This window comes from Ips typographus, linkage group LG10, assembly GCF_016097725.1.
Source record: "Ips typographus isolate SLU linkage group LG10, UJ_Ityp_2.0, whole genome shotgun sequence".
NCBI lineage: Eukaryota > Metazoa > Arthropoda > Insecta > Coleoptera > Curculionidae > Ips > Ips typographus.
The window spans coordinates 6619861-6646516 of NC_138431.1; the positions used below are offsets into that span (position 1 = coordinate 6619861).

At 38.4% G+C, this 26656-nt stretch overlaps 2 protein-coding genes across 12 annotated transcripts in view; one reads left to right on the top strand and one right to left on the bottom strand.

Annotated features, from left to right (window-relative positions):
- Lar (tyrosine-protein phosphatase Lar) overlaps positions 1-26656 on the bottom strand; it is a 118562-nt gene that overhangs the window by 38853 nt on the left and 53053 nt on the right. For 9 of the 11 annotated variants that reach the window (XM_081987741.1, XM_081987749.1, XM_081987743.1 and 6 more), the window contains one exon: positions 17995-18083. In XM_081987741.1, coding sequence (XP_081843867.1) covers positions 17995-18073 — 79 coding nt within the window. In that variant the 5' untranslated portion in view covers positions 18074-18083. Of the gene's footprint in view, positions 1-3576; positions 3595-17994; positions 18084-26656 lie in introns of all 11 variants that reach the window. The other 2 variants (XM_081987746.1, XM_081987745.1) reach the window with 1 other exon arrangement.
- Rrp47 (Ribosomal RNA processing 47) overlaps positions 1-26656 on the top strand; it is a 126808-nt gene that overhangs the window by 32699 nt on the left and 67453 nt on the right. The gene's annotated exons all lie outside the window — the stretch shown is intronic.

Genomic DNA, 26656 nt, shown 5'->3' on the forward strand with positions numbered 1-26656 from the left:
GCCTCCTGACTAATTAGACAGACAGTGTGCTACGTTACTGAATTACCAATTGAAACTGCAGGATATAAAAAAATTACAAAAAAGCTTCAGGGTTTAGTCCGTATATGAAAACAGTCCATTGAATTCAATTTGCCAGTTCATTAGCGCCGTGTTGGCTCCGCATTCGAATCAATTAAACGGATACGTTAACAGATTCCTAGGTCAGGTAATGCGAGTATATTTCAGCGAAATGGCGGTAGGCGCGCCGCCAATATTGGGGACGGTCGAAAAATTATTGCCCTGCCGAATATTACGACCACGCCCCAAATTGACCGTATCTCACCTAGAACAACACGTTGCGGTGAAATTGTTAAGTTAATTAAACGGTCTGAAGATTGAGGATGAGAGAGGATCAAAGTAGATCACATTGCACATGCAACATTATGCGTAATTTACGATTAGCATAATTTCCACTTTGTTATTCCCGTGCAGAATATTCGATGATATTATATTTAAGGGTGGTTGTAAGTTACTTAAAGTGTGACAATGGCAAAGCGATAACCCTACGTCTTTTCGTCCTACCGGTCTTTTTTCCTCCCCGCAAACAACAAAAGAACGATAAGCGGTAATAATTCCATTTCCAGTTCGGTGTCCGCAATGTGATACATTCTTTGTCTCGCGGGGCCCTTTTGTGCTCGGTGCGAAAAACGAAAATGGCCCTTTCGCTTCAATGATCATCACGTAAACACATTACGAAGGACGGAAAAGAAGTCACCATCTTGGACTGAACAAATGGACGACTATTAAGATTACTGTGATTGTCTTTTGTTTAAAAAAAAAAAACGATGATTGGTGACGGGGGCGTGTCAGTCACGCCCCTCGGTGTTGGGGGCGTGACCAACAAAAGTAAAAACTATATACGTGCAAAACTAGGTTAACTCAGTCAGCAAGCAATAAAAAAACATGCTCAACATTAAAAATGTGCTCAGACTGTGACAATCAGTCCTGAAACACATGCGGTGCATTGTTTCGATACCAACATACTGTTTGTCTCAGGGAAAGTGGCAGTGACGACATTAATTGTGACGGCATATTGAAATTCATTTAGTTCTCAGGGACAGGTTAAGTAATTGTATTTGACAACATGGCATCGATGTGTTTTTAAGTTCAATAAAGAGTACAAAAGTGAACTATTGTTCGGACTTTTATGGTTACCGAAAATACCAAAATTACAAAATTAATCCAATAAATTCAAACTGTCAACAAAACGTCAGAGAAAAGTCAATGATTACATCACTGCCACTAACTATGGGACAGAGTTTACCTTCGTCGCTATCGACAATTGTGATATTTTGGCAATTGGTGAAATACGCTCCTACAAAGAAGACCGAAATCAGTGAAAATCAAAGATGGCGCAAGCGGTTTCATTAAACATTTACGTGTGCGTGTAACAAAGAAAAACAACCCCCTTCGAACCTCCAACCCAAACTATTTGTTTAAAATCGGGCTGGGCCAATTCCACAAACAAATACATAAACTCGACATTATGTTTGTGTTTTATCAGCCGCCAACGCAACCCTAACGGCTCGATAGTTGCAGGAATTTTGCTCAACCACCAACATCAGGACAGGGAAAACAATTGATTAAGTCTAAATTAATTGGTGTGTAATTTACTTAAAGGTTTTAATTAATCAACTAAATGTCTTAACTAGAATTAATAGATTACCATTGGACAATCGGTTGTAAGTGCATTGTTGTCACATGTACGCGACTTTCATTTAAATTATTGTCCTCCAACAATGCCAATTAATTCAGTTTGCTTTAAATTAACGTTATGGGTATGGGGGTGCAAAAGGGCGCGGTTATTGTGCTCCGCTTTGTTCCCCTGATACATTTCGGGATTAGTTATCTTGGCATTATTGTCCTTTGTCAGGTGTTTATTTCCGTTTTTGTCTCGCAGATTAAACGGGAAATTAAAATGGTTTATTAATTGGCCGCTCCGAACTCATTAATTAACTTACGCTAACTTTTGATTATCATCGAGTCCCCACCATTTTATTTGCCCCGTTACCCCCCACCGGGGTGTTTTTGTCACAGCGGTTTAACCAAGTAAAATCGTTAATTAATTAGTAATTTTCACAAAAATGAGTTTTTTGTTTTTTTTCCACCCCAAAGTTAAGTACGTTACGTAGACAAGCGGTAAGTAGTCTTAAATCACACTGAACACGATAACCCTGCTGGTTTACAAGTCTTGGCCGCTCCGGGGGGTTGCCGCCCCTCAAAATGGCGGCGTCTTCGTGTGTGTAATTGCCGGGCACAAAGGGCCTGGACGTATAAATAACTCGGCACATTCAAACTGCGTGTTTGGGCAGCCAAAAAAAAGAGGAGATGAAGGGGGCGGTTATTCTCACCTAACTAACCTTTTTTTTAAAGTCATAATTAAGAAAACTTAGGTGTATACTATTGTAGCTGTGTAATCAGGGACTAAAAAGGGCCGTTTAAGCGTACATCACGTCGTCGCCTATACAAACTTTGTCGTCTTCTCCTCAAAATTAAATATACTTTTGCTCCCCGACAATTAAGTGGAAGCTTGAAGGGAATCAAGAACAAGAAAACATTCGAGTCACGTAAAGCTGTTTACTGACAAAGATAGATAGCTGTGTGTGTGTCATTTTTAGTCTCTCTCTTTGTATCTCGTTTGTTGTCTGTAGGCAACTTTCTCAAATCTTGTTAGGCCTTGTTTGCTTCTCGGCCCCGCGAAATTGATGAAAGAATCCACCCTAACCTCAAAAACTATCCTGGATGCGCCCCGGTCCAATTTAGTCTTTATTCCAGTAAAGTTGCGGGATTTCCGGTCTCTAACGTAAATAATCGAAGCGGGGAAGCGTGAAAACTGTGGAAAATTAGCTTTTACCTTTGCGCACGCGGTTATTTTCCAGGTGCATGTCCAGAATCTCTGGAAAATTTCAGGACAATTTTCCCATCGCGTTATCATATTTCTTTAAAACCGCCACCCAGCTACCGTTAGTGTTCAACGTCGCAATTGATATTGAACATTTTTCAAAAGGGCTCGCGTTATTTTATATCGTTTCAGAGAAGTTCGATCGGAAATTGCCTCTCGATCATTATAAGTGACAATTTTAATTACGATTTTCATTCAGCCAGTTTGGATGGGCCCGGAAAAACGTTTCGCTTTTAAATCATTATTATTACCTCGTTTTTATCCGATTAAAATTGTTTGGATGCACCGAAAAAACGCACGTTTTAATTTACTCAACTTAATTAAGTATACCTCAACTAACTAATATAAGGAAATTCAAGCAAATTTGATATGACGTCACTGTTACTAATGATTAGTACCAACATAAGGAAACCGCATTATTTGACAGTTGGCAGCAATGAGCAATGTTGCCAGTTTTGTTGCCCCTAAATATCATTGCTGTGTTTCTGTCAAAATAAATGATTGCCCTTGACAATTTTTTTTAAACTGTTCGTGTAGGTTCTACCTTAATTACTAACCAGAGGGTTACTTTACCTATTTTGTAGATTCTGCCAACCAAGGTACAAAAAATACAGGAGGATGTGCATTAAACTCACCATGTCCGGTTCGACGTGCTGTAAGAAAAAAAATTAAATAGAATATGAAATATATGATTTACGGGATGTCAGATGAAACTTATGAGTGGTTGGAGGGTTGATAAGCCCTCCAACCTGAAAGTTAGTGGGACAAAGTAATAAGTCTTCTTTGTAAACGGTAAAATATAACTAAAAATGCCTCTTTTCTGGAAGTTTCTCCCTCTCTAGAGACAATTTCCTCGGGAAAATCCGGCATTTCTTCTGCAATTTTAGATTTCTACCGGCCAAGTTAATAGTTCTTGTATAACACTTTAATCCAAATTGAGTTTGTCTTTGGAAAGTTTCCCATTCAACCTTGCTCAGGTTTTTCCACTCCCCCCTATCTCCGCTTTTCCTCTCTCCTTTTGCCGGTTTTCCGTTTTGGAACTTTCCAGATATGATACCGGACCGTATACAAGATAGTTCGAGCTTAAAACTGCCGCAGTTTTGGAATTTTCCCGTTTCCAGACGAGGTTTTCCTTTAAAGATTATTATTTACCATTACAAACGGTCCAAAGAGAAGTGAATTCAAAAAAACAGTTTAAGAACCACTATCAAATGTAATATTTGCGCAAATCACAAAATTGTTTGTAGTTTTGGTCAAAAAAAAGTTACGTAAATGCTGCACATGTGGACTAGCCCTAATTCTGTCAGTCTGTGATTGGTCACAAAAAAATCCTTTTTTTAACCAATCACAGGCTACTCTTGCAATGGAGCAACAAGTGAGAAAAAAATAATGAAACTGAGGCCAAAGTCAACGCGCATAATTCCCCCCTTACATGACAGATGGCGCTCCGGTCTTATTAAACTAGGTGAGATATATGGGCGCCATTAAATTGATACGAACGGCTCAGTTTATCATTCGCTTTGATAAATCGGGACCGAACATGACAGATCCGGATATAAATCACCAACTTCCGGTTTATACTAGTCGCGAGTGTATGTTTTGATTTTAGGGATTTCCCCCCCATTTCTGTAAAATTCAAGCCTGAGGGGGTAAAAGGAGGGGGTGATCAATTAACGCCTTCACCTTGTTAAAAGCACGTAATATATATGGTTTGATGATTTATCAGAAAAAACGTGCTTGGAATTTGAAATCGCGGCACGGATTTATTGTTTCCTCCCCCCTTCCCATTCCCAGACTCGCTACTTATTCCTCCCCGCACCTTCAGATATAAATATTCATTAAAATTCCTCAATTCCCTTTTTAATTGAGTTAATTTGCATTTGACAACGTCGCCTAGATTGCCCTGACTGCTAAAATATCATCCTCATAAATAACTAAAGTCCATCCGGCGGTCTGTATTTAAACCGCCTTGAACTTGTTGACAACAAAAAAATGCCATTAATTGATTAATGCTGAAATTGTGAAAATTGATCTAAGACTGACTTGAAAGTTATGACAAAGCAGGTAGTGGTGGGTGGTAGAAGGGAGTAGCGGGGGGGGTTTTAAAAATGAAAGACGCGAACGTGCTCAGAATTCGTAACCATGGAAATTCATACACACTCGCATTCCAGATGGAAACGGTCCAGTTATGTAACATAACGGCGGTTATCCGTGATCGGAATATATTAACCGTTAAAATGTACGAAATATGGCCATTGTCATGGAGAAGGAGACCTCTCTCTCCAAACTTGGAGGCAAAAGCCCACTTTTCACTTGGTTCAATTATTATCCAGATATCGGTGTCGCGACCGTTTTAATACCGCGAAAAACACCGGTTACCTTGAGGAAACGAGAATCGTGCCAGAGATCTGATATGCATTTTTAATAATATCCAGAAAGTTGGAAACTCGTTTTCTCCATGTTTGCCCTGCTGGCACGCCAGGTCGCGTTCAAACCGTATCGCAATCAGCATCGCGCAAACCCCCAAACTTGAATTTTCCTGATGAAGTCACAACAAACCGGTGAAACGTCGTCTTAATTTCCCTTGACAATTAGAGTACATTTTTTATTAATAAATAGACTGAGTATACACGTTTATGAGTCAAAAATGACGCTTTAAACTGTTATGACAAGGTAAAGGGGGTGCAGAATCGATTGGGCAAATATTTACGTAATTAAGGGCCGCGTACTTGTCTCAAAACAGACTCCCGGCACGGCCCTTGACGTGTAACCGCACACGAACACAATAGAGGGGGGCTACCCCTTTATCACTGTTGATTTTCTGACAGTTTAAACTAGGAAAAAAAAGGGCCGAAGGGCAGTATACAAACGTCCGCGTCACGCAAACTACTGATCCATAACTGTGGACAAAAGGGTCGATGTAATTTTTAATGTCGCTGTGATAAGACGGCATAAATAGGGCAAAACGACCAAGGGGCAGGAGGGAGAAGGAGAAATTTGATTATTAAATAGATATCTCCTCACCCCGAAAAATCCAGATGTTAATTCGGGTTATATAAATATTTTATGGTGCGATTTGAGGATATGGAACGAGTCCAGATTAGAATCGCACGCGATGGTTTTTTGGGGGTTGAGGGGAAAGTCCGACCCTGACTGAATCAGATTAAGAGGAGGTGAAGGGAAAGTGTTGAGATTTTCTTGACCTTGTCAGCAACCAGTTTATTGACATTTCCAAATCATACATTTTCCTTTAAACATTGTTTTAGCAACTAAACTATCGATTAGACTCGAGAAACTTTTTCGGTTTGTCGGTTTCTAAAATACTTCTTGAGCTAACGTATACCAGGGGATTTAAAAAAATGGTTAAAAACAATCTAAACAATACTAGAAGACTTAAAATTGTTTGGCTATTAGCTAGCTTGCTGCTTTTTTTACCAATCACCAATACTGCACATGCGGACTTCAATGTTATGAACGGTACAATACATCCACCATTTGTCCAGAAAAAAATCAGTGAATAGTTAGTGATTGGTCAAAAAGCAGCTTTCAGCTTTGGACCAATCGAAAACTACGAACAGTGCTGTGATTAACTCAAATAGTTACCCTGAAGAGAGAGAACAATAATGATCCATTTACCTCAGAGAAGCACGTAATGTCAACAAGGACCGTACTGACAACTTTTCAAATCAAATCAAACAGTAACTGATTCAAAAATAAGTCCTGCCCGTTTAATAACCAACGGGATGAAGTGATTGAATTCGACAAAGCTGATTTGCTTTCAGGGTAGGGGGATGGCGTGAAAATGGATTGTGACAAAGCTAGTTTCGAGTTATATCTGGATTGACTTCTCTCTCGTTCGAATTAAAGGAAAAGCCGTCAATGGGAAAAATCGGTTTTCCGTCGAGGCCGGCTGGTGGATCCCGGGACCTTAAAACCCTCCATCAAGCCGCCGTTATTGAGTTACGGGCACTTTCCCCGAGTAGTAGAAGTAATGTTGTCTTTAAAAATTGTATTAGAGGTAATCAATTTTTCCTACTACGTTTCCGAAAAGTATATATATACGATTCCGACAGAAAATTGCTGTTGGATTAATATAATTTGTTTTCCGGGTTTTGAAGGCGATTGAATTTATTTTTGTAAGCGATATTGCAGAAATAAGCTCAGGCATTTTACTTAAGAGGAAATGTATTTTCGATAAAAGGAAAATAAACTGAAAACTGGGAGCTTCAATCGTCGGGGGTAGTTAATAATAACAACTTGATCCCCGCCCGGTTAATTTAGTACTGACAGGATGGAAAACTTCCAAATCCAAAACGAAACTTTCCCCGGCAGTCCATCCAGGAATTTTAGAACTTTCCAAGAGATAAAATCGAACACACATCTCACTCGGAACAAAGACAGCAAATAAAAAGGACCCAGAACAATAAATATTCCGGCAGGGGCGAAGGGGGAGGTGCGATTCGGCCCTTTGCAATTGACACTGCACAAGGGATGACTTTTTTATGGTTTATAGCTGGAACGACGGAATTTGCCTCTCGGAACTTTTGATTGTTTAGACTGTGCCAGGTGGCGGCCCTCTTAAACCGGAAGTTGGACAATTCACACCGGATGTTGATTTATTGCTTCAAACTGCCTAACCAATAGTTGAAACATAATCGAGTTAAGGATTGAAAGTGAGTGAAACTTGGAGTGTCATTAAGAGGCTTAAAGTAACGAAACACGCCACGTTCTAATTAAGCCTCTGGTCGAGTAATTAACGCCGTATCGGAGGTACCAGAGACCTCTAAAAGTTTTTCATTAAAAGAACAAAAACCACCCCCCCTCGCCACCACTACTGGGGGATGATTAATGACATGTATATTAAAGTTGGTGTGGAGTTGCCTCTAAAAGTTCACGACTCGAAAAAGAGGGCTTCTTTAATTGACAGTCTCGGAACTGATATAAAGTTAGTTTATAAATTGAAGGGCCGTGGTGTCGTTTTTGACATTTCCAACCCTCCTCCCAGCCTTTTGATAATTAATGTTTGTTTCCGAATGTGGCACATTAAAAGTGCGTCTACAGGGAAAGGGGAGGAGGCTTAAGACTGGTCCTAGACAAATTGCTATTGTTTAATAGCGGAACCCTTCCATCCGCAATCCGCCTAGGGCAGATTAATTTGCGTCTCGAAACTTCCTAGCTCAAATCTTAATAAAGTTTCTCCGGTTGTCCCCTCTCCCTCCGCCCCGTCCAGGACGACGTCCGTCCCGAGCTTATTAACTTACTAATTTGACTTTATTTTAGTTTCGTCTCGTACTTTTGATTTGCCCGCTATTGTGCGGTGTCCGCGCGATTCGAACGGATTCTAATTGTGCCCTTTCATCCCCTTTTTCCAACTTTTTTCCAACCCTTAGCGCGGAATCCGATCCCAAAGTTTCCGACAAGTCGAAATTATGACTTTGAATGGGGTACATCAGGCGTACCGTGCATGCCAAAGACGATTTAAATTGAACAGAAAAAGTTGAGTTTTCGTGCCAGAAAGAAGAGAGAGAAGTAAGGTCTAAAATTATTAGTGTGGGATTAGTGAAAAAAATTAGCTTTCAGCTTACTGCATTTTCTTGACCAATCACAAACTACGAACAGTGGGGCAATTTATAGCGACGCTATGTGACAGTTACACGATCAAAACAACTTCTCATGCAGATTGTGTACTTTAAGACTGCAATATATCAAAGAAGGGCCATTCAAAAATGAAGACAAGAGCCCCATCAATAAGGGAGGAAATGGCGCATGCAAAATATCCGAGACACCCTCTCGATGCACAATCGATTAGTCTCGGTAAATCACGCGATAAGTGCCGCACCGGGGGCCCGAATTTTTCACTAGACCAATCTGGAAATAATATACAAATTATGAAAGGAAAAACCTTTAGGTGACCTCGACCACTATTTTTCCCCGTCCCGGGGAAATAATTTACGGCCAAACATGCGATATATCGTTGGTGGGCGCCATAAGAAAGTCAACCCCTTGAAGAGTGACAGGGGGGAAGGAGTATAATTAAGACATTATTGCGGCGTTGTCACATCGGCCATCTTTTGTTTCCAGATTTTCAACTTTTATCCCGCTTCTCCCGTATGATCTATGGAACTTCGTTTCCGTTGACAGTTCGGGGAATACATTACGTTAGGCAACCACTCGGGATATACCTCGTTCGGATTCAATTGTGCATCAACGTCTCCATCTCGCGAGTAACGCATTACTTTGCACAGACTTGTTGAAAGCATATTTCGATGCCGGTAATGCTGTTGGCGTGTATAAAAATAAGACACCAACAAATTAAATTTGGGAATGAAAAACAATGGTAAAATACAAACGAACCAAAACCCTTTAAGCACTCCTGTCATGAAGTAATAAAAATATTACGACAAAGACGTAAAGTCGATTTTGTGTTGGTTGTTAATAACTTTTTTAATAAAAACTACTTTAAAGCCTCGTATATTAACGGCAACGACACTTTATGGTGATTACGCCTTTATTGCTTCTTAACTGGTCCTTAAGGGCGGATTTTAGTAGTGGCGCTAGTAATAAACCCTTACCGGAAATAAACTAGGGTTGTGACAGGAAAAATCCACAGTGTTTTAACTAGAATCAGTATTTGTAAGTATCTGTTGCAAAATGGGTAAGTATTAATTTACAAATTTAAACTGACCAAAAAAATTCCAAAATGCTCCTGAAGTAGTCTAAAAAATGTAAAAACATTCCAAAACACTATAGAACCTCCAAAATGCCTTGCAAAGACTTACAAAACAGACTAGAAGCTCTCAAAAGATTTCAAGACAGTCTAAAAGCTTCCGTATGCTTTTAGAGCAGTTTAACAGCTTCCAAAAGTTTCTAGAACCGTTTTCAAATGCCTTAAAAGCAGTTCAGAACCTTCAAGGCTCTTTAAACTGTTCAAACACTTTCCAAATGCTCCTAAATTAGTCTAAACAACGTTTTAAAACACTCCAAAATGCTTCTAAAACAGTCGGAAGCCCTTCAAAACAGTCTAGAAGCTTCCAAAGGCTTTCAGAATACTCTAATATATTATTTAAACTGTCCAAAAACCTTCCAAATGCTCCTTAAGTAGTTCAAAACAGTCTAAAATTTTCCGTATTCTTCTGAAGCAGTTTAAAAGCTTCAAAAAATGTCTAGAACTTGTACTCCAAAAAAAGTTAAAAAAATTCATCTCTGACAGATTTTTATGCTTTATTGAGGAAAATAATTTTGCTTTTTTTCACGATTTAGTGCATTTTAATCCCGGACTCTAGTAATCCCCTTTGAAGATTGTGCATTTTTAATGATCTACCCCGCTTTCCCCTTAAAAATGTCTTATGTAAAGAATATTCGAGTATCGCGTTACTTTTATTAAAAAAAGCGCACATTGTTAGAGGGGAAACTTGATATACTGTGTTACTTAAAGTGGGAGAGACGGGAAACGTGCCTGGGATCCATTACGGCCCGGCCCTATATCTATATAATTTTTTTTTTGGTGGTAAAGACGGCCCTGGATGCTTAAGTTTAATTTGAGCAGAGGCAAACTAATCAATTTCGAGACCGTAAACATGTAATAATTTATCGTTGCCGCCATTTTCATTTAATATTATGCGAAATTCCTCAAGCCACCGAGCGTAACTCGTGCATATTTCATGAAACTACCGTATAGAAAAATTTACAATTCCACCCTCTCCCCTTCTAACCTGAAGGAGCATAAATATGAATTAGTTGAAGCAAACATAGCTGTTTTGTTCGATTCGACATCATCAGTAGTGTCAGTATACAAATCGTGGTGGAAGGGGTGGAATTCCGAGGCATATTAGGGTTAATTAGTGGAAGTAATCGCCTTTGCCTCGATATCGATCAATTCCTTGATGAATTATAGTTTGCTGTGTTCGGGCACGTCGATCGTTTGATCCAAATTAGTATTTGCGATGTGGCAACGTCGGGGTAGTAATCGAGAGAGGTTGTAAAAATGTTCCAAAACTCTGTTTTTGTTATATTTAGTTTACTACTGGATATAACGAAGTTCAAGCTTGGTAATTCTTTAACCGGAATGACCTGCGGCTATTTTCCAGTCCAAGGCAAAAACGAGGTGCGGCCCGGACTAATGAAACTTTATACGGGATTACGTTCGTCTATTTTGGCTTGATGGCATTATTCAGTTTTACTTTGTTCCACATAAACAATAACCGAAATTAATGTTGAGCGTTTGCCTCCTTTTCCCCGTGCATACACCAGCGAAGCGCAGCTAAATAATTGAATATTCGTGTCGAAGTTTTTGCTCCCCGACAAAAATTAGATTACGGGCAAACTAGTGGCGCAAGAGATCCCGTTTTAGCTTCTAATCCAGTTAAATTAACCCTATTTTTGTTGCTCGCAATCGTGGAATAGTTTATTATCAGGTTATGGATTGAGAAAGGACGGATTCTATTGACGGAAGACAATGTTGGGTTTTAGTTGGTAATTTAAGCGGAATTGTATAGGGTGGGGTCGCAAACTGTAAGGAGAGAGTACATCCAAAAAATATGAGGAAAAGTTTCTATACACTTAACCTGTTAAATGCCCCTTCTTTGAGATACAGGGTGTCAAAGTCAAAGTCGATTAATCGTCATAAAGCAGTGGCGGAGATTTTTTTGCCAACTTCTACTACGCCATTGAAAAAATGAGAGCTTTTCAAACATTTTCTAAAGCTGTGGAGTGTTCTACATCAAAACTTATTTTTAGTAATTTTTGAAGAAAATTGCATTTTACGACCAAAAAACCTGATTCTTAAGGGAAAACAAATTAATGAGTTGGAAACATTTACACCATCAACTCAGTTTATAGAAACAGTTTCTCGTATTTTTGGATTTATTATTATTTTCAGGGAAATAATTGAATGAACTGTAACTAGACATTTTAGGTTTGTAACAGATGAGAAGAGATAAAAGTGCGGAAAATATTTGCATAATATAAAACGATACAAAAATGGGACATATTTATGAAGATGCAACAGCTTAGCTAATAAGCATCCAGAAGGCTGATTTAGGCTAGACAACCCACAGTACAGTCCACTGGATCAAAAAACTACAGCGACAAAACTAGCTGCTAGAAAAGAAAGAAAAATGATACATGTTTTTAGCTAATTTTTCAGTAAGTTGCACCCTTAATCATCTAAAAAACGACATTTTTTAAACGTAATGAAATTATTATTTTTGGTTTATATGCGACAGATTCAGGTCGCTGTATCTACCATAAATTAAAGGCAAACAATTTTTAATCTTGTTTATTGAATCCGGGCAATGGAATATGCGAAATTGTTTGGTTTCAATTATTCAATTTTCAGCTGCTTAAAGCCCAAACACTACAGGGCAGAATGTGTTTTTTTTTTAGTGCAAGTAGACATAGTTGCCATGGTTACCCTCCCAGATTGTCCACTAAAAATGGCAAAACAGCAATCGTACAATATTAGCGTGACCAAACGATTTTGGGTAAAATCGATACAGTCTAGCACGCACCTGGGGACCATCAGATGCTAATACAAGACGGCTTTGGCTCCCCTTTTATCCCTCAATGGTTTTTACTAGTACAAAGTTGGAAAACGCGACTGTGTATATTATTTAGCGCTAATTTCATTACTATATTGTTGGTAATGGATTTCGTAGCCAACTTTATTCAGGCTAATGCGTTTTAAATTATTTTCGTCCCAGGTTAGGAAAGGGGTGAATTTGCCTAAATCTGATTTCGCATGTCGGTGTAACCCCCGAAAAAAAAAATTACACTGTCCTACCTTGGATCCATGGAGGTATTAAAGCGTTGTTTTTACGGGTAATGAGGTAAGTCGCGTGATTGCGAATGTGATGGCCTTTTTCGTGTTTGAGCAAAAATTATAGTTTATGTGGTGAGCACGCGAAATAATCTTAAATTATTGTAATTATCGTAAGTCAAATCTGAGTGAATTTTGCAAAACTTCTCGCAACTCGATCGTCCTGAAGATGAAATCAGATCCGGAATAGGAAACCAGGCCCGGAAATTGGACTGATTAACAGCCCCGATTGCTGTACATGTTCGACTAAATGGGGCTGGGTTGATACCCCAACCACATTTTTTAATTTTCTTGTCCGAACTGAAATTAGAACAGACTTTGGGTAAAATACTTTAGTGCTTTCAGACAGCTGTTAAGGATTCCATCACATCGGGAGAAGAAATTCGATTTAAGAATCTCGTAGCGGATCAGAATTCATTATGGACCGGGGGAAGTGATGGCTGATAAATCGGGCATCAAGTTAAAATGGGAGAAATTCGATTGCTTACTGTCACTGAAAGACTGATGGTTTTAAATACAAGGCGCGGGCGAGAGGGGGAGGAGACGATTTCATTAAATGCCGACCGATTGGGATTTATTTCCAACTAATTTATATTTATTTGTTATTATTTATCCACTTTTTAGGAGTTTTAGGCATTAAATTGTCTTGACAAATCCGAGTAAACGCAATAATTATCGTTATTCCGCGATACCTAATTTCGGCAACCGCAAAACTGTATTAAGTCCCCCGACAACGACCAAACTTGCAGACGTTGATTAATCCCTGTAAGCGGGCTGGAGTTTCTAGGTTAAAACCTGTCTAGTTGCGACTCCACGATTTGCTTGTATTAAATTGAATTGAGGAGTGATTTTTTCTTGTGGAGGTTTTGAGTAACAAAGCATCCCTCGCAAAAAGAAAAATTCCCTTTAAGGGAATATTTAATCTCCAGAGCCTTCGCGTGTCGCACCGTCATTTTTGATGGAACGGTGTTAGAGCAGCGCACCTCGGGTATATTAAAAATCATGGCGGACGTCGCACGCCATCATATTATATCACATAAATACAACAAAGACCTGTAAAAGTTTCCCCTAAATCGAATTTCACGGTCTCACAAAAATGGATTACAAGCTTTTTGCCTACATAACCTCACACACCTTTCATGACGAAATGTTTTGCCAAACAAGTGCACTATCAAAAACGTGTCATTCATACATAAAGGGGGGAGGGAGGGCAAATTGCGGACGCTTTTTCAGTCCCCGGTATTTTTTTTTTGTTCCTCTATTTGGCCAAATTCATTTTAATAAAACAGTCGCGTACGGTAAATGAACAACAACAACAAGGCGACCATAAATCATTGTAACTTCTGGCAGGTGTGACGGGCGCGAATTCGAATCGATGCCACCCCCTCCAACCCTAATTTTAACGTATAGGCAAATTTTTCTTTACCAACGCGTTTCCTAGTTAAAAAGTGTATTTAATTCGCCACTGAATTTGAATTGGAATCTATAACAATGTAGAACGAACGACTAAATAGAAGAAAATATGCCTTCGAACTTTGACTGTAGCAGTATTTGAAAATTAAAGTTTTTCTGCCAACCTGCATCAGGGAGTTTAATAGACGCCATTTTGATATTATTTATAAAGTGACTGTCAGCTGTCAATTAAACTACAAATAGCTAACTCCGCTTTACTTGTTGTGATTGGTCAAAAAAGAAGCAAACTGAAAGCTGCTATCTTGGCCGATCACAGGCTGAAATTTACGCAAATGCTTCTTTTGTAGACGTAACACTACCAACTACCAAATTTAGAGCTTTTCAAAATTGCCAAAGCCCTCTACAGTCATTTTGAAAGTGCCAGAGGCCTCTAAACACTACTCAAACCTGTCAAAATGTGTCAGACGCCTCTAAGAAGGTCTTGAACCTTCTAAAAGTTTTTTAAATTTCCTGAGGCTTTTAAACATTTCTAAAAACCTATCAAATATTGCTAGAAGCTTTCAAGAATAACCTAAATCTTCTAATAATTTTCCAAAATTGCCAACGGCCTTAGAATCATGTTCAAAATGCCAGGGCCCTCTAAACACTGCACTGAAAATCTCTCTCTAACTAAACTATGTTGGTTTTTGGATCTAAAACATATGGTTCTAATGTAAGGAAATTTAAAATTTTGATCACCTTGTAGGATAAAGTTAGTTAATAAACTCACCTATCATTGAATCTGATTTACGTCAAAGATTTTAACGTTCCTAAATTAAAATGATGTCAGTAAGGTCGAAATTTATTTCAGAATGTTAAGCGAATATAAATCGTATTTACGGTGTCTCAAAGCTATAACAGAGCAGTACAGCATGTCTTTTAAAAAATACGAAAACATAGTATTGTCAATAAGGCTGACAATTGCTTCAAATAATTCAGTATACTAAACGGATTTACCATTAAAAGCTAAACGTCATGGTCAGCAAAAATACACCGTATTAACAACATTTCAACTTGGATATACTGAATTAGTGGGATAGTTAAAAATTTAGTACGCTTAGAATCGAAATTAGCCGAAATTGACGTATCAGTGGCGGGACGACCGCAAAAAGGGGCGAGAGAGCACAATCCCGCATAAATAATGCGTCTAGGGCCCAAAACCCTAATGCAGCAGTTATTATGGGCGGGAACGTCGTATATAGAGAAAACTGGGCTGCGAGTTCGACCCGAATTTATTCATCACGTACGTAAATAGTTAATTCGCACTAAAAGCACATCCGTGTGATCGTGTCAGACATCGCCGGCTCAGTCTCCTGCTTTGACCTAAATATAAATGTCAACCCCCCTTTCCCCTTCGCCCAACGTCCATTGTCAACTTTATAGTCAAATCCACTTATTAAATGCATGAATTACAGTCAATTTTTGACTGCGAAGATATTGCTATGCATTAACGCCCCTAAAATTGAATAATTCAGTTACGAAGCCAAAGCACGTGAATCCCTTCAAACATTTTTAATTAAACGTAATAAAGGTTTATCGTTCCTGATTCGGATTTCAATGATGCTACGCTAAAAATTTCACCCCCCCCCCCCACCCTGAAATTACAAAATTTTTGGATTATTTAGTGTTGGCAGTGTTAAAATTGTTTGGAATGGTCCCAAAAAAAGAAATTTGCCGTTTGTTTAGCGTCAATTACGGAAATGGGTTTGCCGCTCGAATTTAATTTTCTTAATTTTATTTTAGATCCGAATCTACGTAATCGCTTTTTCCTGAGAGGGTTTAAAACCCCAAGAGAGAAAGAGAGAGAAGGGTTTTGTAAATATTACTTAATCCGTATGACTGTCGGCTTACGTCCGTGTTTTTGCAAGCTCCCCAAAAACAATTCAATCATCCCTTTCTCTTTGTCTGTTTTCCGCTCACAAGATTGTCGAATCTTTGGTTATGCAAATTTCAATTTCACAAAAAAAAAATCCGTCTCGAACAGGTCGTGGAACGATCGTATTTTCCTCAAATTGACCGATTTTTGTCTGGTAACCTAATTAGTTGACCCCGCGTTTGCCGGAGTGCATATAAAAGGGCCGGGGCGAATGTGTTTATATCGATCGACCGCCCTTTTGTCAACATCAATTAGTTGGATGATTACAGTGTTTCGGCGAGACCGTCTACCAACTCCCCCCACATCGATTTGTTGGCTTGGAAACGTGGAAAATGTTTAGAAATATTCACACAGTTTAATAAGTCAACATATACAGAGTGTCCCAATTTAGAGGGTTTAGAGAGGAAAACCCCATTTTCCGGCTAGATAAGAAAAAAAATTGTATACCTTTCATATCCAAGATGGCACTTGTCATATTGCCTGTTATTTTGGATTTTTTCAGTTTTAATAAGAATTTCTTCTAATTTGGTTGGAAAATTATGCAATGGTGCCAAATCGAGCATTTTTGTGACAACAACCAATAATTACTAAATCTCTATAGTTTCCGAACTAACGATTCTTCTAGTTTAGTATGGAATTATTGCAATGATGTCAAATCCATTATTTTTGCCAAAGTAAAAATTTGTTTAATTTAGTACCGAATTATTGCAATGTCGCCAAAACGACAACTTTATTAATTTTATTTAATTTCTGATAATAGTAAGACCAAACAGAAAAACTTTAAGGTTGAAGCAGACAAACTAATATACCATCACTCTGTAAAAAAGCAGTGAAATGGGAGGAAAACACCGTTTGAGCGACCTTTCAGGTTATAAACTATTGAAATTCCTCCAAGTCGGGAAAGAGCATTTAGCACAAAACAAAAGTATTTGCTTTGACCAACAAGGGCAGCACGCAATATTTGTTTTCTAATGACTTTTTTTATCGGAATCCCTTATCTGAAGTGGCACGTTACCTTTGACACATATTATTTATCGTTTCATTAAAGGTGGGATGCGATAACGACTTCCATATTTGTGTATTTCCTTCGTTATTTGTCGATTTGCAAACAAAACGTCGTTTAAGTTTCCCGCATTCAAATCAGCATTATCCCGATACGCAAAGATGGATCTCGAGCGGCACTTAAACGTCGATATTGCCGCGTTACATTCAATTTTATTGTTTTGTTTGCCGAGACAAATAAAGCACAAAAATCTCGGTACGTGCCTCGAACGGAAACTCCGGGCTTAATTTAAAAGTTACTTTTATTGTTTGCCCCGATCAAACATCAGCCCAGTATGTATCGTATTTACACGGCTCCCCGATTCGATCTCACCCCGAGGTTTTTTTCCTCTCCCTCCGTCTCGTTTCTAGGTAATTTACGATCGTTGTTACCTCTACAAAAGTTTGGTTTTTTTTAGTTTCTGGGGAATTAGAGCCGCGTTTACGCAAATAATAATTATACTCGGTTAAATACAATGTAAGTCATAAATCATTACACTTTTATTGAAACTGCCACAAAACCAGTCAGGTTTTTCTTTTAATTTGACTGACTGAAGAAAGTAATTATGAAAATGTCAACATCCTGGTTTTCATTAAAGTGAGTCACGTGACTTTGGCGTGTCTACAGCCCACTTTACGTACAAACACATTAAAATTTATATTTCCCCGTACCGAGCCAGACACGGTCCGGATTCGACGGCTAATTGACCACCGTTGGTTCTATCTGGAGTGCATTTTCGCCCAAAGGCCGAAACGACCTTAGAACATGCGATACATTCGCCTCTAAACTGTTTTTCATCGAGCTAGTACAGGAAGGCCGTCTTGGGCGAATGTATCGTGGTAGGGAAAAGGCAAAATGACACTTACCGTTGCTGCACACTTGACCCAACACCAGGAGCACCAGAAAGGTCAAAAACTGACCGCCTGGATATTTCAGCATTGCCATAACGGCGTACCTGCGGAAGAAATAAATAAAAAAATGATGGTTACCGCTCTCCGTCACTCTTTTTCAAAATGGAAGTGGTGATTTTAACGGGATGATTGGAAGTTCAGAAAACACTAAAATTTATCACAGACACAGAAACCAGTTTGTTTCAACACTCTCCCAGAACCGTGTTCAGGATTTAAACACTTTACTGAACCAGAAAAAGCTTTTTACGATGATTCGACGTGACATTGTTGTAGGGCTCCATTGCGGTCGCCTAGCAATGTTTACACCAGTGGTACTCCATAAAATTCCAGCGGTCCCGCACCTATAAATTGCGCGATTAAATTCCGGTCGGTTTCCCTTTGAAATTGCCTATAAAACCAGCCAAATTAAAATTTATTCACTAGGAAAACTGATTTTGACTAGCAATTCCTTGTTTCAACTGATCATAAAAACACTTCAAAACCGTCAAAGACCAAGAGTTTGTTTGCATTTCAAACTTGTTGTTGAACCAAAATCGTGCATAAAGTTACGACTAGTACACCTGCTTTAAAGCCCTAAAGGGCTACAACGATTGAGTGTGAGCAAATGAACAGTTACAGCGATGAGGGTTGTGAATTACCTAATTTTATTACTATTAATTTTTATGTAAAAATTTACAACGGGAAATATTTCGTAATAACAATAATTATAATCGCCAGTTTAGATTTTTTTTATCATAAATAAACAAATGAAATCGTAACAATTTAACCGCCATCTTGATCCCTCAAACTGACATAAAATCATAGGATTTAGTTCGGCCTATAATAAATTGAAAATACCATAAGTTACAGGATGTCAAAATTAAAACATTTTTAACCGTAAGAAAACTTTTTTTGAAAAGTTTACCGCGGATTATTTGAGCAATACACCATTTTAGACACTTTGACACTAAATTTCTTAATTATTTAGAATGTTGGGAAACCAACCGGAGCGAAAAAACATAACTGGCCACAACACTAAACACTCGAAAACATTTTATTGGCCAATCGTCCCCGCAAGACTTTCTCAACACTTCACACGTGACGGCTTCAGGAGCGCTCCAGGCGGGGGCGGCGTACGATCCGCCTCCGTATCATGGCGGCTACTGGCGAGCGTCGGGACGCTCAGGCCGGGGCCCCACGACGGCGCCGCGCGTCGAAATAAGCCGTCGCGGACACTCTTCGGCCGGTTTCTAAAGGGGGTCCACACCCCCCCGGTGACTTCTGCCAATTTTTGGCGTTAATAATGAATCGGATACCGGTCGAGGTGGTGCACGACGTTCCTCGCTGGTGGAAGAAACGCGGAATACGGAGTGAACGTGAGTGTTTAGTGCTTAAAGTGCCCTGACAACACTAAACGAGTAGTGTAAGTAGTTTGAAATACTTTGTACATTTACACTACAGTAACGACACCTGCGGCCAGGCTCTAAAAGAGCAATTCAACACCCTTAAAAGGATATTGCGTTACAAAGAGTCTTTTATCGATAAGATCGACCTTAACGAAGGGCTTAAGTTACCAGAGTGTCCCCTTTGGGAGCCCTATTCGGCTCGTACAAAGTTTACGCGAGTAAAAACGACAATTTTACGATCCATTTGACTAAATTAAGAAAAATGACTATCGATAACTAATTAAAGTTGGGCTGGGAACTTTAAAACGTGCATCCAGTTATTTTAATTAACTCTTGTGTTGTTTTTGTTCTTCGGAATTTTAATTAATGCTCATTTAAAAGTTCTTTAAAGAAATTAGTGATCATCCAAAAATAATTTTTCTAACAAAACTCTGCAAATTAGCGTAATTTTAGCGAAATAAGCTCCCAGGTAAACCAACTGAAATGTACGCAAAAACAACAAACCGCACAAAAGGCAAACGCCAAGAGAATTAGCCCCGATTGCCGCTCGGCTCATTACGTCTCGTCACCCACTTTTCTTTGACACGTTTCGTTTTCCAATCCCCCCAGGGGCAAAAAAGGGGGACCGGGGAGGAAAAGGGGCCAATAAGTATGGCTAATGAAAATTTCGCCTCCCTCTTGAAAATGACAACGCCACCGACTCCAATAGGGCAGAGAGTTTCGGGCGTTTCGAGGTCATTAGGTTAGATTTATCTTGGATTTTAACGATTCGTCTCGGCCATTGTTGCGAGCTCATCGGATAATTGCGAATACGGTTCGGTTCAGATTGAATAGTCGATCGCACAATTTAGTTTCCTCCGGCAAAGTTTAAAAATTAATCAAATCGTCTCGGATCGAGTAGCACGATACAGAAAGTCAAAAAGTTGAAACAAATGAGTCACAGTCTAAACGATATTTTAATAAACAAAAAAGTTGGGAGGAGTTTTCAAAATGGGCGAAATTTGAAAAACGCCCTCTAGCGCCGGTTTTTGCCATTAATCTTTTCTCAAAAATCGACATGTATACTAGTTTTTTCCTATCTGGCCGGGAAATGAGGTTTTCCTGTCAAAACCCTCTAAATCTGGACCACAAGGTGACTAACCAACCATCTCAACTGAATTAAGGTTTGAATTATTTCTACTCAAAGTACAGTCTAACCACTCCATAAACGGCTGTGTCAATTAGAGGATTGCTAAGAATGACTACAAACATCAAAAAACAAATTCAAATGTTAATAATTGGACCATCCGAGTATAGTCGAAACATACACTTTTCAAATGTCAACGAGACGTAGAAAACTGGGCGCTTTCCGTCTTGAATTGTTGCCCAAGTTTCGAAAGTGGCGAGATAAGCCCGAAGATTTGTCCGGAGGGGACTTTTTTCCATGAGAATGTACGCTTTTCTATTTTTTTCTTGCTCTTAGTTTCCGCCGACCTAAAATCCAGGCTGCTTGCAGTGGAAAGTATGAATGCGAAAACAGTCCGTTTGTGGCTGACTAAAGGGAAAGAGTGCAGAAAAGATCAAACTGACCGATACGATTCACTCGGCCGTTTCAAGTAAACAGACATCATAAAACTGAAATGGAAATATTAATAAGTGTGTACCATACTTTAGTCAATTATGCGCTAAAGTAACTTCATAAAATTGAGACATAACCGCAAATGTGTGCGAGTGTGAGCTTTAACGTGCGGTCTCCTAAATAGTCCGAAATGTGCCTTTGCAGTCGGAAATTAAGTTTAAGAGGGGAAAGGAGGGGGAGGTAAGAAGTTACTAGGGGAATGATAAAAGGCCCCAAAACTACGAAGACGCCGAGCAGACTCGAGAAATTATTAAACTAATTACTTTGCCTGCTCGTTGAAATTATGGCAGTTTACGATAACTTCCACGGTTTCTTCCTACCACCACCCTCCGGAACCCCAAACAAGATAATTTATTATGGTTTCATAGAGTTCTTTCCCTCCCCCCGCTTCTCATCAATTTTTAGCGGAAGAAATCGGGGAGGACGAGATTAAAACCTTCAATTACCGGGTCGGTGTACAAGAGATGAGCTTATTGTATGCGCTGATTGTTGTGAACCAGATTGGAAAATTAACTGAGCCAACCGGTTCGCGCAGACAAGCTGTAATGCTTCCATAACCGCCGCCTGTATGATGTGTTTCTGCTTGCCGAGGTTTAATTAAATTTCGCCCATTTGTTTGGTTCTAATCCGTAAAAGTTTCGACTACATCGTCCACCATCAAATGTGGGTCAATTTTGAAACGTTCAAGTAGCCTAAAAATGACGGATTCTATCGGGTTTGACAAGGCAAATAAGTCCGAAGTTCGCTTTAATAAGACAAATAAAGTAATGTTTCGTGTGCTTCGCATGGACAACACGCTAAACAAATTAAAAGTCACGTGACCGAACATCAACGTTATTAAAACGCGGTTCGATACGTCGTTTCGCCCTTTTATCTGTTTGTACTAGACTGTTATTGCCCATAATGAGCCCTACAGGGAAATAACTTTATCAGTTTCAATTAATTAGTCCCGGGGAAATTAAATGGAAAACGGCGTTTCTAAGAAATATGCAAAACGACCTACAGCTATTTACCATACTCAGTTAGAGAGAGGGAAATGCATAATAAAGGGCTATTTCGGTCTTTACTGGCCCTTGTAAAGGGCGTGCCCTTAATTTGCATACGTAGGTGAATTTTAAAATCTTGCTGGCGCGAATAATGCTTGTTTTTTTCGTCTGCATTTACTTTAAAGGGATTAAAGGACTCCGGTAATGGGCTAAAAAGGATTTGTTGCCCTGTTTTTGTCACAAAAGTTGTTTTATAACAAAATGACAATCACCCTCTTTTAAATTATGATATTTACACACCTTATCGAGGAGTTTTTTTTCACTAATTCTGGGCCAGGAAGCAGGATGTATACTGAAAATCAAACAAAACTAGAATGACGTGACAAGCAAAAATTCAGTCAAGTTAATTTCGACTACTAATACTTCTACAAAGCTTCCGTTTTTTTTTTAATTGCCAAAGGCCTTTAGACCCTCTATGGAAACACCAAAAGTCACTAGATACTAGTGAAAACCTGCCAGTAATTGCCTTTACAAGTACTCTAAACCTTCCAAGTATTTCTTAACATTTCTTTAGGCCTCTAAAGCAAGTCTCTAAATATTACTGAAAACCTCTCAAAAATAGCCAGAAGTTTCTAAAAGAGTCCGAAACCTTACAAAAGTATGTTAAAACTGTCAGAAGCTTCTAGAATCACTGTAAAAATTCCAGAATCCTCTAAATATTAAGTTTGACAAAAATATAGCAATGACAGCAAAACGTCATACATTCTAGTATAGATTTGACAACATTTGTTTAACAATAATTCTGTAACAGCCAAAATTAAAAATTAAAAAACTGTCAGTCATACTCTCTTAAATTGTGTTTGGTTTACATGTGTACTGAAATTTTACAAGTGAAATGTATAAATAAACAGAACAATGGCGGCTGAACACCCTTTTTGAAACTATAATATACGTTTTTCCTCTTCATAAAGTTAACCACCGCGCTCCATTTAGTGTATTTTTATTCGAAATAACCTTTCAAAAGCCATTGTGCATTTTAAATTTAAACCGCAAGCAGATTGCAGTTTTAATAAAACGGCACAAAAGTGCTCAACCAAATGGGCAATTTATTTATTTATTTATCAAACATCCATTTGATATGTCTTTGTATGGCAAAAAATCAAGGTTTTACGTCCCCACTGGACTGTATTTAGTTGAAAAGTAACTTTTTCTCGGTGTATCGGGGACCGTCTGGAATAAATTCCGGCGAACGATTTGTTGCTCCCGGCTTGCCAGTCTGGAATACTCAATGAAAGAGTTTTGATCCGGTTCAGTCGGTCGCCCGGCCATCCCAAGAAAGTATATAACTTGATCAAAATTCACTTAGAGAGAGAGAGAGAGAAAAAAAAAGAACCAAAAAATTAATTCCTACTTTTCCGGGATCGGGGCAAAAGTTCTAGAAAACTCGCTCGGTCCAGAAAACTACTTTTCCAGGAATTTTTTGTCTAGTCAGTTGGTTTGGGATTAGTCCCGTTTCAGAATCACTGATGTATTTTTGCTATTTAAATGAATTTTCTGAATATGATTGTCATCTATTTATCTTCCTATTTTACTAGAGCAATCCCCGAAAACACTATAAAAGTTTTGAGCACACGCTCCGGACTGCAATCTCCCTAAATAAAGAGTTCGTTCCGGCTAAGTGTTTTTCGCAATAAAGCTCCTCGAGGGGGCACCACCGGTCAATGACGTAACACCTTTTTATCTAAAACTACCTCACCAGGTACGTAAGACCCGGTCACGTGGCCCTCCAGGCAATTAAATGGGCGAGGTTACGAGACCGGCACCGTAACTCTAACTTGTTCGCTTTTAGAGTCGCTTATTGGCAATTTCAGCAGCATCGGTACAGCTGACAATAAGGGTCTTGAGATGGGAAAAGGGAGAAGGACGAAAGTAATGAAAAGACTTTTCGAACTTGCAATTTTTAACCTTTTCAGGCAGTGTTAAAGTTTAACTGCCCCCTCCCCACTATAATAAAAGTTAAATTAATCCTCTAGGGGATTTTTCGCGCTAGTGCAAGCGTTGTTTACGTCCCCCCTTGCCCCTTTTAAGGAGGAAGGGGGTCGATCAGATGTTAATATAAACCAGGGTAATTTTAGTTTCAGGGGAAAACTTCTTCCGAGGGTCGTTAAATATGCAAAAGGAGGCGCTGACGAGTTTGTACAAGTACTACTTTTATGTACTGTTTAGGGGATTAGATCAAAAGTTCGGTCTCTATTATTCAAAAGGGGTAAAGTGTTTATTGAATGCAAATTACTTTCTTAGAAGTTAAATTACCCAATTTTGATGTTAAACAACCGTTTAATAAGGCCCTTTTAAGGGTTCTAAAAGAAAAAATAAGCGCTTTCAATAATGGTAAAGGTGGTGTTGTTTTAATGCGAAAAATAATTAACCTGCTGAAACAATAACCCTGCGCCGCAATTTCCCTAAAACCACAGACAAACTAATATATACAGACGGTCAGCCAAATGGTTAAAAAACGAAACGCTAAATGGAGACCCTTTGCTGTTCAACAGTCTCCATCGGCGAATCGACGGTATCTATTTCGAGCGTCTCATAACAGATGGCAGTGCAGCCAGTAAATTTTTCTGCAGTTTGGCTCTTGTTTGAAGGCATAATTACGCAACGTTGCCGGGTATTGTTGGAATTCTTTGTACCATCAGAAATTTTTTTAAATGATCATTGCAATTTGCTTATATTGTTTTATTAAGAAATATTAAGATATTGAGGGTAACTAGGAATCGTGTTATTGGAGTTAGAACAGATAAAACTTTATTTAGAACGTATTTAAGTTTATAATTGGCACTGTATTTACGGATAATGTTTTCCCGCCAAATTCATCAAAACTGTTGCTATTTGTTAACCGTACGTGCAGACATCGCTAGTGGAAGTTTAACTTTTGTGTTATTTATTATTTTTTTTCTGCTCACATAGATATCTGATATTTACAAATATTTTTTTCTTTGTTTATTGGGTCTTCTGTCTCACACAAAAAAAGGTTTGTTGGGAAAATGGAATTTCGCACTATTTTCAACTAAGTTGAAAATAACATTAACCTAGTCGTCCCAACACAAGACCACTGACTTAGGCTCGATCTAAGTCAGTGGTCTGGTGTTGGGACGACTAGGTTAATGTTATTTTCAACTTAGTTGAAAATAGTGCAAAATTCCATTTTCCCAACAAACCTTTTTTTGTGTGAGACAGAAGACCCAATAAACAAAGAAAAAAATGAGTAACTCGTCTCAACAAACATATAGAACATATCTCCATTTACAAATATGTCGGGAAATGTGTGCAAGTACTTAAACTGTGGAAAAAGTGGTCGTGACGGTGTCCGATTATTTAGATTTCCCCATAAGAACCCTGAACTTTGTCGAAAGTGGGTGATTTACTGCGGTATGGGCTATTTTTAACTAAAAATGTTCTTATTTAGCTTGCTTTAATGTAGTGCCGCATGATGCTTTTCTGTATTAACCTATTACCTTACTTAAAAGTTAAAAGACTATTTAAAAACCCATTGTCGCACTTTGCAATAGGTATTCAATTTGTTCAGGGTTAGGACTTCTTTAATATTATTTTCGATCAATATTATTGACTATCTCGTTTATTACGAATAGGTAGGTAGGTACACTTTTATAATACAGGGTGATGCTTAATAACATGATAGTATTCTACTAATTAGTACTATATTCATATCATAGACTAGACTTGCACATGTTTTAATGTGCAAACAATTTGGTAATTTTAACCAGTGGCGTTCGTATAGATTTTGCATTAAATATTTATTGAAAAAAATTATGCGTTATTGCATAATTCTTCGTGGTTTTTTCATATTATCAAAATTATTTTGAAAGTCCTAATTGGACATGTAACATAAATTGTTAATAAAATAAACAAGGAGCTGCTTTTTTATAAATATTCGAGAAATATTATTTGAGGTTGTTCTATTATAATTATTATTATTATAAATACTATTTGTAACTGATAAACTTTGTTTCTTTGGATAGGTAACAGTATTATAAGCTCGAGTATAAAATAAAAAAAATTAAGTTTTGTTTATAATCAACATCAGTAAACAGAAATTTATTAGTAGATTATAACATTTCATTTTTTCAAACAAAAGGTGTTATGTCGAATAGGCACCACATTTTTTCGATTTTAGAGAGTTACAACCATTTGAGAAGAAATAATTACCTAAACTATTATTTTTGACAGCATTTTTCCGCAATTTGGTTACCCTGCTTTTTGCAATTACAAAATGCTTTTTTTGCATTTTTTTCGTATACAAACAGGATGGTCCTCCGGGAACTCCATCGATTGTTGATAAAGTACACTTAAAAAAAATCGAAAATTTGGCTACCAACCAAAATCGATGGGGGGTCGTTGATCTAAAATATTTCCAAGTTGGTGGTACTTCCGGTTATAGCAAAAGTAGCTACCAACTTCCGTATTTTAAATGGAACACCATGGATTAAAAAAATATTAAAAATATTCTTTTTTGTACGACTTGTCTAATTTTGAGTGATTACAGTACCTGTTTTGAAGGCGGGAAGGACTAGTTCCTGTCTAGTTTATAAGGTTCAATATTAGCT